This window comes from Gadus chalcogrammus, chromosome 9, assembly GCF_026213295.1.
Source record: "Gadus chalcogrammus isolate NIFS_2021 chromosome 9, NIFS_Gcha_1.0, whole genome shotgun sequence".
Taxonomy (NCBI): domain Eukaryota; kingdom Metazoa; phylum Chordata; class Actinopteri; order Gadiformes; family Gadidae; genus Gadus; species Gadus chalcogrammus.
The window spans coordinates 4878695-4893040 of record NC_079420.1 but is presented as its reverse complement, the minus strand read 5'-3'; the positions used below and the strand labels follow the sequence as shown (position 1 = coordinate 4893040).

Here is a 14346-nt window from a genome sequence, read left to right as displayed (position 1 = left end):
CATTTTGGGGAGATGATAGGAAGGTAATGCGTACAGTGCTCAAGTCCAAAACACGGCTCACTTGAAGCCAACAGACCAAAGCACCTCAACAATCATCACAGAAACGTTGAAGGCCTACTCACTGCGGTGATCCTCGGTGAGCCTTTCCCGTAGGTGGCCACCCTTTTCCGGATTGTTCAAAAGCACACAAAACCAGGAACAAGCAGCAGATCATTTATGAGGCAATTTCAGAGCGACGCTAGAACACATATATTATCTAGATGGCCAATTAGCTACAGTCCACACCAGATTCGCTGTCCAACGCATAAATGCGTTTTTTTATTTTAAAGACCCACATATATAGGGTGCGTGACACGACTGAACTCAATCAAGAGCTAATGAGAAGGAACCCCCATAATTTAACACAACTGATTAAATCTATTATTTAAAGGTTGAAAACATAGCTCCCATTTCCATTCATACCTGCAGGGCCATGAGATGTGTTCTTAACTTCTGTGGGAAATAAGTATACAAATAAGGTTTAATAAGAGTTCCTCTTTGACCTTAACAGCAGGGGGGATCTAATCAAAGCAAAGATATATATATATATATATATATATATATATAATCTCAAATGTATTCAAACATGATCACATTAGCACATTTTTTACTCCATTTAGACTATGTTCAAATCCCTTCACTTGATTTTAGCCATTTAACATTTCTTAAACTATTTTGCTTTACTTAAACGTATTTCAACCTCATTTTGCACTACAACACTGACCGCATTTTCTGCAGTAAATGCATTTTTTCGTTTAATATTGATGTAAACTCTTTGGAGATTTATTTATGGGGATTAACGTTGTTTTTACAATCCAACGAAACAAGTTTTAGCAGGTTCGAGGTATTGTCGCCATCTGGTGGCGGAGAGTATTTTGTCAAATTTAAATTTTAAATAGACCAAACCGGCCCCATGCGACATTTATTCTCTAAAATAGTAGTAATATTGTAGGGATACAGTTGCTTCCATTACTGTGTCCATCCATTCATACCTACTGATTACCTAAACATGTATGTTCTGTCCTTGCTTTAATATCCTGCGACAAAACCCTGAAAGGACAGGAATTATGACAACAAAAAAATAATTGACGCAATGAAAATATATAAAAAATATATTTATTTTTCTGTTACCGCTGGTTAACTTGATTTGACAGTAAAATGGAATCGGGCCAGGAGATATACATCATGTACAGTTTGCGACTGACAAATGAAACAAAGTACTGTATTCACTGTCACTGCACGGCAACACTGGTACAAATCGATGAACACGGATGTGTTTTAAAAATGGTGCCCACACTTCCAACATGAACTCTCTTCAAAGTGGTTTGACTCCTGGATTGAGGAGGGGAAATATCTGTACAATAGGCCTACTGTGTCCAACGATTGTCTTTTCCATGTTAACAATTTCACTCTTTATTTTAGAGACAACTATACCTTTTCCTTCTCTCATAACCGTTACAATGGAGGAGAGTAAAGTAAATCTTTGCTTTATTAAAATGGACTAATTCTACTTTAGTCTCTCTGGTGCTCTGTAGGACGTGATAAAATAGTGTGTATAGGTTAAAATAGATAAGATTGGAGCATATATATATATTTATATTTGTATAAAGGCTTGACATCTTTACAAACACAAGGACAGCAACCAGTGCCATCCACACACACACACACACACACACACACACACTTCTTAAAGAAACAAACCCTTGTTTGTGACAAAATCCCATGCTTGCTTTATCTCGATTCACTTGCCACTCAAGTTGCCACACACCAACAGAACCCTAATTCCAGAAGTCCATTTGCCTCGCTTTGATTCTGATAATGTATATAAATGATGTCGCAGGACGGATATCATGGAACATGTAAAAGAAAAAAAAAGAAGAGAAAAATGGGTTCGTAAAAAATGGAAGGAAAATGGTACACACAGGTGAATTAATCAACTAACCACCTACTGCTCGTTCTTTTCAAGACTGTCCATATGGTTGCATTGTGTGTCAAAGTTGTGTTTTTTTATTTTTCCACACCTCCAAGGCTTTCGACAGATGGCTCCTCATGGTTTGATCTACAAAACCTTGTAAAGCGAACCACTTGATAGTCCTGTCTGGCAGACCACCTCCCATCTCACCTGGAGCTGATAATAGGGCCAGGACTTATTTGGCTGTTGCATGTGGGTACACCTGAAAGCAAACACAAGCAGTAGGACTTGGCATGCGATTGGCTGAATCATACAGGAAGTAAAAGACAAAGGGCGGGAAAGTGTGGAAGCATTGCCTTAGTGGTTGGATAGTTTCACTGGAGGGGCGGGTTCTTAAGGCTGTGTTTGTAAAGTGTTTCTGGCGGCTAGTGGTTGAGATTCAAGCAGGCTTTTTTTTGGGGGGGGGTGGGGGGTGGGGGGGGCTGATAGTCCAGTGAAATAGTTTCAAATGGTTTATTTGTTTGCTCTCCTTCAAGGTCTGGCCCCAAAGACCCCAGCCCATCACGTACAGTTTAGTCCAAACTAATCACAAGCCAGTTCCTCCACTGAAAGGGAACCTCTCTCAGATGTTCTCTTTCTCTCTCTCTCTCTCTCACTCACTCTCTTTGGCTCTCAGATAACCTCTGATGTCTGCAATGTTATTGTCCCATCAGGGTTTGTCAGCGCAACTTGATGGATTTGTAAATGCCATCCACTGACTGGTATTGTTAGAAAACGGCGAACACAGTCGAAAGAAAATCAAAAACCAAAACAATTAAAACATCCCCCATTCACTGAAGCATGTCAAACTGTGTCCAAGCCAATTCGTTGTAACATTGAATCCAAATGAAGTTTACAGCCTTAACTGTGACTCTGTGTCTATGAGACATTGCCGTCATTTTTATGTGCCACAAGAAATTAAAAAGGACTTGCAAAGGTTTGTAAAATGCTTCATGGTGTCCTAAAAATAACAACATACTGTAAGCTCCATAGGAAATTCACAAAAAAAATTGCACACATTGCAACAAAATATAAATCCACGGTTTGCTTTGTGCCATTTGAGCTTGGAAAGGACGACATTAAATGGGTTTACACATACTGACAGTCAACTGTGCGATCAGATCACGAAAGGGGCAATGTATGCCAAAGAACACTAAATGCGACTGAAGAAATCTACATTTGTGTTTTTGGCGACTAAAACTGCATGTCACTGAAATGCTACATACCGTAGGTAAAAACGCCAGGATTGATTTGAAAGTACTTGAACATAAGTTCCAAGGAGAAACTGTGGAAAACTAATGCTGTTGGCATGGTAACCTACTGTTGACACCAACAGTTGGTGACTGTTAGCAATTATGTAAGATTTGATTGAAAAAACGAAGTGACCTTGACTGGCTTCTAGTGACCTTGAGCAATTCAGTCGTACTTTTGTGTGGGATTCTTTGGCTACTTTATAATTGAATGTCATAGTTCACAGTATGTCCTTTGTGCTTTTCCTGGCGCATGTACGGGAACCATGGTCTAAAATATTGAGTTTACCTCCCACGAGTTGCATCTAAAACCCCCATACATTAAACGTTCACCTGCTCAAACCTCTCTGATTTTGCTACATCACACAGGACGTTTCTTCACGGCAAATGAATGTAAACGACAATACACCCGTGGCTGCGTGAGTACACAGCACAAAACAATGACTCTGTTCAGTCTTGATCCCTCGTGCAGCCTGCACCTCTCACAGGAAAGGTCTATTGGACACACAGCCGGCATCTGCACGATTCATTTATGTAACGCCTTAATGTCTCGCAGGGCTTTGAGCTCAAAACCTCAAGCAGCCCCCAGGGTCAGTGCACTTTGATCAAGGATTGAATCGCAGACAGCTCGAGGCCGTAGGTGTCTCTGCATCTTAAGCACCCCGCACACAGGGATATCAACCCGCATGGTCGGGCTGCACGGACTTCACAGTGTCCTACAACGGGTCTACGCCTCGTTGCATTTTGTTTTGGACTTCATTTCTTGACTGTCGATGACAGCCCCCATGTTGGCTCTCTTTGTTCCGCTGTCACGGGGGAAAAATTGATTGAGTGACAGCCACAACTGTCCACTCCCTTACACGTTCCGTCATGGAAAGATCGAAACTACTGAAAAGGCAGATGAAACCAGGCTGTCTCGTAGGGGATCCGAGGGGCCAGAGATGTACACGACAGGCCAGTATTAGTCTTCATCAAGTTCAAGTTTCACGCACGCACAGACACACCACAAACCCACACCCACACACGCAGACACACACACACACACAGGCGCACACACACTCGCACACTCCAGAGGGGTGGCGGCGGATCTGTTGCCATAGCGACGGGCCGACTTCAGAGGCTCACAGCGGCTGGGACTGCGCGAGGCGGATCGTGGGGGCGGCGTGGTGGTGGTTCGGGCGTGGTGGGCGACGTGCGGCGGCGGCGGCGGCGGCTGCTGGTGCTGGGGCGGGCCCTGGGGAGGAAGCCTGTGGTGGGGGCTGGTCCTGGGGGGCGACCTGGGGGTGGGGCCTGCTGCAGGATGTGCACCACGCGGCCCAGCGTCTCGGTGGAGGCTGAACGCCAGATACTGGCAGCACAGCCAGTCCTCCAGGCTCACGCCGCTGACCGTGTCCAGCGAGCGCTCGGCGAACTTGATCATCATTCAGCGTCCTCTTCAGGTCCAGCCAGTTCTGCAGCGTGGTGTCGCGCTGCTGCCCGGCGTCGCCCCCCGCCGTGGGCTGCGTCGCGGCGGCGGCGGCGGGTGGCGGTGGCGGCGCCCAGTGCCTGAACAGGTCCTCCCCGCGGGCCCCAGAGCAGGCACTGCAGGCAGGCGCCGCCCTCCGCCATGCGGATCCTCTCGGAGCGGGTTTAGACGGTGAGCAGCAGGCTGGCCAGCTGCTGCAGGCCCTGGGAGTAGAGCGAGGCGCAGGGGCAGCGGCGGCAGGTCGGCCCAGGTGTACTCGCGCTCCTTCAGCTCCGGCGTCTCCTCGAAGGGGTTGGCCCGGTGCAGCATCTCGTAGATGAGGATGCCCGTCTGGAACTCGTCGCACTTGCGGTACTGCGGTTAGGCGGTCACGATCTCGGGCGCCAGCCGCGACTGGTCGCGCAGGGTGCCCGCGTCGCCGGCCGCCAGGCGGCTCTTCTGCTTGGCCTGGGAGAAGTTGCTGATGATGAGGCGGGCGGGGCAGGTGGCGGCGTTTGGCGTTGCGTTGGCCGTGTTGCCGGGACTAGACCCTCCACCGCCGCCGCCGCCGGCGCCGTTCCCTGGGTTGTTGTTGTTGTTGTTGTTGGGCTCCGTGGGCTCCGCGGGGTTGGCCGGGAGCCGGGCAGGCATTGCACCAGCAGCAGGTTCTCCAGCGCAGGTCGCAGTGCGTGACGTGGTGGGGCTTCATGTGCTCCAGGCCGGAGCACAGCTGCAGCAGCAGGAGACACACCTGCCGCTCGTACAGCTCCGGGTTGCGGGCGTGGCGGGACACGCCATGGCGGACGAAGTCGGCCACCGTCTGGAAGGGGACCTCCCGCGTGATTGACCACCACGCGGCTGCGCAGGGAGCCCCGCGAGCTCGCGTGCGGCGAGGCTCCTCCGGCCGGCCGTCCGCCGACGAAGGCCTGGCGTCCGGTCCGGACGTCCTGTTTGCGGGCCTTCCTCTTCTCATCGTCCCTTCTCCCTTTGTTCCTTCTACATCTTCCTCTCCTCCCTCCTCCTCCTCCTCCTCCTCATCCTCCTCGTCGTCGTCCTCCTCCTCCTCTTCGTCGCTCCCTGGGTCCTCCTCCCAGGGCAGCAGGCGGGCGGGGACGTCGGCCAGGAAGTGTCCACAGTCCTGCTGGATGTTAAAGTGCAGTGCCAGGCTCTGCCTTACCGCCAGGCCTGTGGAAGAACTGCTGCTGGGTCTCCTTCACTTTGCTCCGGCAGATCTGGAGGAGCGAGGGGGCGACAGAGAGACACGCAAAGATGGATGGTCGATGCGGCAACAAAGGGCAGGAGATAATGTGTCAACAAGGCAGAGATTGGGTTGGAGGGACAACGGTGCCATGGATTAAAGTGTTAGCTTTTGTACTGAAGCGCTCGCACGGGGCGAGGCAAGCCAGCTCGCCCGTTACTCTCCGTACTCTAAACTGCCGAGACAGGCTCAGAACCTCGACGCACCTCCAGGATTAGATCACAGAGGGGGGTCGCTAAACCTTGCCCGACACAGAAGGCGCATGGATGCGACTTGGAACCGTAATTTGAATTCCAATTATGCGCTATTTCATATGCATTGGTTGTAAACTATAAACTATAAAGTTTCTCGGTCATACTGAATAAAAATCAGGACCAAAATCGTCTGGATGTTTGGTGCACGTGTTACAGTGCACGTGAGCCCCGACCTGCAGGCACTGAGCTTGTTTGCTTATGGCGACCAACCTAATCGTCCTCTAACGAAGCCCACCTAGCACACATACAAAGTGTTTGTCGCCCAGCGGGCCCGACGGATAAGCATCCTAATAAATCTCTAATGCGAGGCCTGGTGTCGTGATGACTATGAGCAACGTTTTAATGTTTTAATGTTTCAGGGTTGAAAACAGTGGAAAACAGAGGGCGCGACTCAACTGAAACCAGGACACTGAAGAATTCATGACATAAACAACAAACAACAAGAAATAAATACGGTTAAGGAACTACTGACAAGCACAAATAGAACGCGTCAAAATCCTCAGGAATGCCTTGAGGATGAACGTCGAGCAAATCTAATATTGACAGTCAGGCAGGAAGTCAGAGAACTGGGCCACATCTTAAACAGGTTTTTTTTTAAACTGGGCAGCTGGGTTTCATCCGGAAAGAAATGGCCTTCTCATAGAATCCAGTGATGACATAGAAACAAGTAGTGAAGAGCTAACTTCCTAACTAGATCAACCTAGAGCTTCTAACATTTCCTTTGGAACTGAGCAAGGCAACAGGCCAGCTTTACCCACAGGGCCTATATTAGTGAGCCTGGCCCCACATTTACCAAAAGTCTTCCCAAGCTTCTTGCAACATGGTAGACTTTCACATAATGTATTTCGAAGCTTTATTAAAATATAAAACGATATGATAAGATGGCCGTATATGGGCAAAGAATTGGGCACAATATTCTATTTTTAAATATCCACCAGCCTCATTACAGAGCTGTTGCTGGTTAAATAACTTAATTCCCCCAATCGGGATTTGCGACCGAGTCAAGTCCATTTAGTTTGAATAGCCCCTTAATCACGGTGTCTCTTAATTATACCAAAGGCTGCACAGGCTGCACAGGCTGGTGTCTTACGTGACACCCTCTAACCCTGAGCCTTCTAAAGAACAGACAACAACCTCAACACAATCCAAACAAAACCCAAGAAATTAACCCAGAAGAGGGGATCCCTCTTCCCTCCTTCCAGGGCCGGTTGGAGTGTGGGACGGGGGGGGGGAAATAACTGAGCTCTGTCCCTCTGTCTCCCACTATCAATCCGCACTACAGAGTCTCTCCCCACCTTTAAAACCTCCATCAACACTCACCTGTTCTGAATGGCCTGTCCCACTTAACTCCACCCATAAGCCAATTTAATGAATATGTTGCTTTGTAAAATGTGTTCTTTTTAACTATATTTGCCAGTTTTTAAATTGCATTTGCTTGTCTTTACTGTAAGGCGACTTTGAGAGTCTTTGAAAGGCGCCTTGAAACAAAAAGTATTGACATTATTATTATTATTATTATTATTAATAATGGCCCCATACTACTATGGCCCCACCCACCACCTACGTATTCACGGATTCCCCTAGGGGGGGGACCCCAGACCCACCTTGATGGCGTAGTTGACCAGGGGGTCCTTGGCGTACGAGGCCGTGTAGTAGACGGCGTCCCCGGCCTCGCAGCACGGCTTGCCGGCCGTCAGCCGGAAGTGGGACCAGCTGTCGGTGCCGAAGCGCAGGTGGTCCTTCTGCCCCGCCATGAAGCGGTCCTCGCAGCGCGCCGACAGCTTCCGCAGCGTGTCCGTGTGGAGGCTGCGGATGCGTCCCACCACCTCTCCCAGCTGTCCATGCCCCGGTACAGGATGGGCAACCGGGGGCTTGAGGAGCCCCCCGGACCTCACGACGGCGCCGCCCGCCACCACCACCCCCCTCGACCCGTTGTCCCGGGCCCTCGCCGCCAGAGACCCGCCCCCCCTCTCCCGTCCGCCGGTGGCCGTGCCGGGGGCCGGGCCACCAGGCGGTCAGGGCTGTTGGCGGGACGGTCCCTTCCCCGAGCTGGGCGCGGCTGCCGGCGGCGGCGGCGTCGGCCTCTCCAGGGAGTCCCCGCCGCTTCTCCGTGCTCGTGGAGGCGGTGGGGCTCGGAGCTCAGCGAGGAGCTCTGGCTGGCCGACTCCCAGGTGGAGTCCAGGTCGTAGAGGGGGTTGGCCACGCTCAGGTTGGTGCCGCCGGGCTTGGCCTCGGCCCGGGGTCTCGCGACGGGCCCCGGCGGCGGCGGCTCCTTGCCCGCGAGGCCCGGTTCGGTGACGGAGCGCGGGACGGACTTCTTGGGCAGCGGGGGCTGGGTGGACTTGGGGAAGGGCTGCTCCGAGAGGGCCGTCCAGGTCCAGCGAGGCCAGGGTGTCGTTGGAGGCTTTGAGGTTGCGCGGCTGTTTGAGCGGGATCATGTTGGCTCTGGATTGACCTGGGGGAGGGGGCGGGGGGGAGAGAGAGGAGGAGGGTCGAGTCATAAATTTAACATCGTTCCAATCCAAATGTGTATAACTTGTACAGGCGCAAATAAATGAAACCGACCAGGCAAACGTGACCTGCGAAACAATCTCAAAACATTAGCAGAGTTTCTTTGGAGTCCACAGCGGTCCTATAAATATCGTCCGGCGGTCATCCCTGGTTGAAAGGGGCGGAATCGCCGCAGCTACAGCAGCGCAACCACTTTCTGCACGCCTCCAGCTCTCGAATCTTCACTTGTTTCTTCCTGCTAGCCTTCCCACACTCGTCTGACGGCTTACTGGCTCCTCTAACGAGCTGCGCATATGAGAGGGTGAAAACAGGATCTGCCTCCCTCCCCTCTCTCTCCCTCTCTCTCTCAACACACATGGTGGAGGGAGGGTGGGTGGGGGGAGGACGGGGGGCCTTATAGGAGGATCTCGAGCTCAAGACAGGGAAGGTTGCCCGTCTTATCTGGCTCTTCCTGCAGGGCAGCTTAAAGTGCCGTCATGGTAGATGATCCTGTCTGGAGGGAGGAGTGACATGGGAGTTCTTTGGAGGGGGGCCCAGGACTGATATTTCACCCCTAGACATGCCTTGGAGCGCAGGGAGAGGACGAGGTTCACGAAGGGGGGTCTCGACCGGATTTCAAAAGGACAAAGAGTCCCACTCTTTGTGTGATCGGGAATTTGATCATCTCCCTGTTTCGGTGTCAACCAGGAGCCGGCCCACGAGGACACACGAGACAGCTACGCCTCTTAAGCTCTGCAGCTCACAGGGAAATCCCCTCGTTGCTTCGGAAGATTGGACTGAGAAAGGGGCTCCCGTTGGCAGACCACGCCCCTGCAAAGCAAGGCTTGTGGAAGTTGACATCAGGGGTCCGTAGTCTACATGCTGCAATGATGTCCCCTCGAGAAGAACACCTAATCCTTACACCATATATAATACCCTTCTTTCATGCCCCGCAAGTCGCTTGCGATAATAGCATAGGTGTAAACGTGAGTAAGACCGCGAACAGTACTTAGATCTATAAATGTATGCAACTAAATTGTTTTGAAAATCCCCATTCAACCAAGTGAGTGAGCTATCCCAAAAGAAACAATTTAATTGGAAATAGTCATTGCCAATCGCTAAACAACCATATGGGTCAGGGTAGCATAGTGGCTAGCCTGTGACTAGCCAAAAAGTTACTGAGTTCGATCCCCCGTCCTCCACACAGCATACCTGTAGGCATCCTAGCGCAAGACGCCTCAAGCCTGCATGCGGCTTTATAACATAAACACCACAGCTTTAGAACGTTCATCCAAAATCGCTGTGAGTTGCCTCGGACATAAGCATCTGCTAAATAACTAAAACGGCACCAAACAGTATTCAGAGTCTACACGGGCTTCCTCTTGGATTAGAGGGAGAGGAGGAGGGGACGAGGGGGGTGAGGGAGTGGTTTGGGGAGACGTAAACGCGTGTGGTCTTATCCTCCCCTGAAGAGTGTGTGTTTAGATGTGTTCCTCGTCCAATCTGTGGTAATCCATCAGAGCAGTACGAGTGGTTTTCGCTCATCCTGCGGCAGGGAACGCAGCGGGCGATGTGCGCTCGATTTAGCGGCGTTACGCAACAGATTCCCTCTCCGAGTATCAGAGATATGATGGAGGAAGCCGAGAGAGAGACATGTTGGACAGGGAAGGCCAAGGTAGAGCGTAAAAAACACGCGTGCAGGTGACAATTACACATCGATAGATATCAATTGGGATTAATTAATTGTAGTCTTTTTGTTGGGGCTTAATGCTTTCTTGAAACTACACTTTCTTTATATGCAGTATGTTGGCCTCGTTATTTACCAGAGCATGCGTGGGTGATCCCTTAAAAAAGAAATGTCTAGACATATATAGACGAAAAATAAATGATGGTTTCCAAACAAATCTCGTTTATTGGAAATAAATCTAGCTCACCATATTTCAAATTCATCAATATTTGATTCCTGCAAAGACTGCTGCTTCTGAGGGGTGTTTGGGATAAACACTACCGCCATGAATCTCCCCCCCCCCCTCAAAAACAACACTTTGAGCGGGGGGGGGGGGGGGGGTTGTTATTCCGTCGTGCATGGAGCACATTTCCTTCAGCTCACTCCAGAGTAAATCTTTGATGACTTGCCATGAGGTAACAACAGAGAAATATCTCCCCCCCGCCCTGTGCTTCAAAGAACAACACAGCATGTTGTATGGATGTCTCTCCAAAGAGACATCATCTTCAAAGTGTTTATATGATTCTGTTTTCCCACATTAGATAACATTATCATCATCAGTTTTTCCCGCTGGGCGCATATCTGGCCTTGGGGCGCTACTGCTGGAGAGTTGGAAGTCTCTGTTCCAGCAGCAGCTGTCGAAGACAGACAGGATGTCTGTCTTCGACATCACGACATCAGTCAGGGTTAGGTACCTTGTCAAGGACACCTCGACACTCAGCTAGGAGAAGCCGGGGATCGAACCAGCAACCTTCGACCTTTAAGAACCCTAACAACTGTTCTATTGGCACGCTGCCCATGGATAATACAAAATAAATACAACTAAATCTGATAACCCCCCTGTGGGTTCAAAAGGACAGACTCCCCCATCTCCAGAGGGATGAAGAAGACTCCTCACATAATCCCTCCCAAATCTACTGGGGATTAAGAAGCTAATTGCACTCTCGGCAACTCGCTGTGTGGTGGCGCACAGTCGTGCAGCGAGTATCTTTCATAGAAGGCTGCCAATGGACGGCTCGATCGATCCGACATCGACTTGAAATGGAAACAGCCAACAACCCAAACCAACGCAAGGGAATCACATTAAACAGCCACCAACAAGGAGTTATCCTCAGTCATTTCATCCCAGAATTGATTGAAAACTTTTCATATGCTTCCTGAATTGGAAAAAGACAATTTGTAAAACAACTAATTAATTTAGTTCAAGTATGCTTTCCAGTCGCTTAACAGCCATCTCCCGAATCCACCTTGTATTTATTTTCTGAATAAATGTGTTAGGGTTAATGTTTTTATTCATATTGATTCTACAATTTGAACTCTAGGCACGGTTAAACTCCATTTCAAGATCATTGTGGCCAATGGTGAGGTCTTATCACACTCTGTGGTGCAATGACATCGGCACACTAACCACAGCAGAGTTCACTATGAGAACACATCCTTAAATCAACCGAGCTCCGTCTCCAGTGTTAATACACTGCACACTTTTTAATACACAACAAATAGGCAAACTGTGGTGAAAGACCAAAAGAGACACACACAGAGAGACAGACACACAGAGAGAGAGAGAGAGAGAGAGAGAAAGTTCTGGGATAAGATTGAGGATGGCAAATGATGAGACGTGACTGATCGAGAAGAGATAGTTAGAGATAGAAAAAGAGAGAGAGAAAAAAGTAAGTGTGTGTGTGTGAGACAGAGAGGAGCGAAAGCAGAAAAAGGTAAAGTTGCAAAAGCCTACCTTAGCTCTGCTTCCAAGCTTCAAAGTACTTCAAATGTTACAGAGAAACATTCTCTCACCCCCCTCTCTAACTATCTCTTCCTCCTTCCTACCACAACAGCAATGCCAACACAGACACAGACACAGACACAGACACAGACACAGAGAGAGAGAGAGAGAGAGAGAGAGAGAGAGAGAGAGAGAGAGAGAGAGAGAGAGAGATCTGACTGGAGCGACGAGGAGAAGGCATCAAAGGGATCTGCCTCCTCATGCTTCACACACTATCATTAAAAAAGTAGTTGTGTGTGAGAGAACGAGGGCGAGCCGAGGGGGCGAGCCGAGGGGGCTGCCAGAGAGAATGAGAAAGAGAGAGAGACACACAGAGCAACATTCACACGTAAAGTGAAAAGATACCAATAAATGCATAAATAGATGTGTGTGTGTGTGTGTGTGTGTGTGTGTGTGTGTGTGTGTGTGTGTGTGTGTGTCGTGAATGTTGATGTGTGAATGTGTGAATGGTAGTGAAAGGAAAAGACTGCATCGTTCACAAGTCCATCTGAAAAACTTTCGTGAGAAACACTTCTCCAGACAGCAATGACTATCAAACGTACACGGACACGTGCACGCGCACGCACACGCACACACACACACAGGTGTCCAGCGTTTATTGTCCCTTCAGACAATATATGCTGTTCTTCCTTCCATCACGAAACGTATCTTAATGAAAGGATGAACAGGGGGACTAGTGGTCGATACGGGCAGAAATATATAAATTGTGTTAATCTGAAAGAAGAGCAGGAGACATTTCAGTCCACAAGATGGCACAGCTGTGTTGCACTGCAGGACACCCGGCAGACAGACTAGCAACCGTAACTATAGCTACAGCCCCACTGTAATAATTAAGACATCCAAACAACAGCAGAGTCACAAGCAAAGACACACAACCACAAACACACACAAATACAGAGAGCCACAAAAAAATCACACACACACACACACACTTCACGAATATACACACACACATAGCTAACAACACAGACACACCACACCCCAGACACAAGTGCGCATGTACACAGACACACACAAAAACGCACACAGCTACAAGCACACAGACACACACCTGTCTGTTCTGTCAGCAGCTGTGTGCAGCAGGGTGGAATTAGAGACACACACACACACACACACACACACACACACACACACACACACACACACACACACACACACACACACACACACACACACACACACACACACACACACACACACACACACACACACACACACACACACAGGAAAGAAGAGGATGGTGCCACTCGCTGTTAACAGAAAAAAGCTGAAAAAGACTTAAAGACAAACACACATGATATAATAACAAAGATATAACACATTTTCAGGGTGTGATGGGAACTCCGTGCTGTGCCTCTAAAAATAAGTTAAATTAAAGCGTTAATCTACTTCTCCGTGACAAACAGAGAAACGCAATCTCAAAAGCATCATGATATCAACAAAATACAAAACACTTTCATCACATGGAGCGCACGACAACGCTGACTTTCTCGTACAAAGCATTGGATGCTAGCGTCACACTACATCACACAGCATGGCATTACTCACAGTGCACCATTACATCATAGCGCCGTTATTTAGCGAGCTTCTGATGAGGTCTACTAATGAGTTGACTAATTAATCACGGGCACATCCCCGGGTACTTAGTGGGAGGCAGCAGGCTGATTATGTAAGGCTCACAGCACCATGCAAAGCTTTTGGACCAATCAGAATCAAGTTGGGTCTTTGTCATAAAAAACCCATGTACAGCATTGTCTGTGACTGGATACACACGCTTTGGCATAGTTGCAAGCTAGCCTCTTAGAAATGAGGATATGAAGATATGAAGCTTCTTGGTACAGACAAATTATACATCTACAGTAAACATACGGTTTAGTATGCAGTCTGATTGACTGTATTTATGGAGACATAACTAACAGGCCATCTTCCTGGTTTGCCTAACTGCGGTTATGGAGGCAGGAATACACTAGAATGTAGTGTATTCCTGCCTCCAGGTAAAAAAATCAACTAAATACTGATTTTACACTCTATGTATTGACTAGATATAATGTCAAATCCATATTTAGTAAAACAAAAAAACAACAGAATCCTTTAATACAATTATGCAGTCGTCTTTGAACCAAAGTGCGGAAGACACTTTCCCTGAAGACG

At 48.8% G+C, this 14346-nt stretch overlaps 1 protein-coding gene across 1 annotated transcript in view; it reads right to left on the bottom strand.

Annotated features, from left to right (window-relative positions):
• Window positions 1-4353: 4353 nt before the first annotated feature.
• Window positions 4354-14346, bottom strand: part of peak1 (pseudopodium-enriched atypical kinase 1) — a 75083-nt gene continuing 65090 nt past the window's right edge. Inside the window, 13 exon segments of the mRNA XM_056598729.1 lie at window positions 4354-4575; window positions 4577-4663; window positions 4665-4739; window positions 4774-4923; window positions 4925-5322; window positions 5325-5357; window positions 5360-5528; window positions 5530-5681; window positions 5723-5870; window positions 5872-5916; window positions 7801-8027; window positions 8030-8561; window positions 8563-8651. Of these exon segments, the coding sequence (XP_056454704.1) occupies window positions 4354-4575; window positions 4577-4663; window positions 4665-4739; window positions 4774-4923; window positions 4925-5322; window positions 5325-5357; window positions 5360-5528; window positions 5530-5681; window positions 5723-5870; window positions 5872-5916; window positions 7801-8027; window positions 8030-8561; window positions 8563-8651 (2327 nt within the window).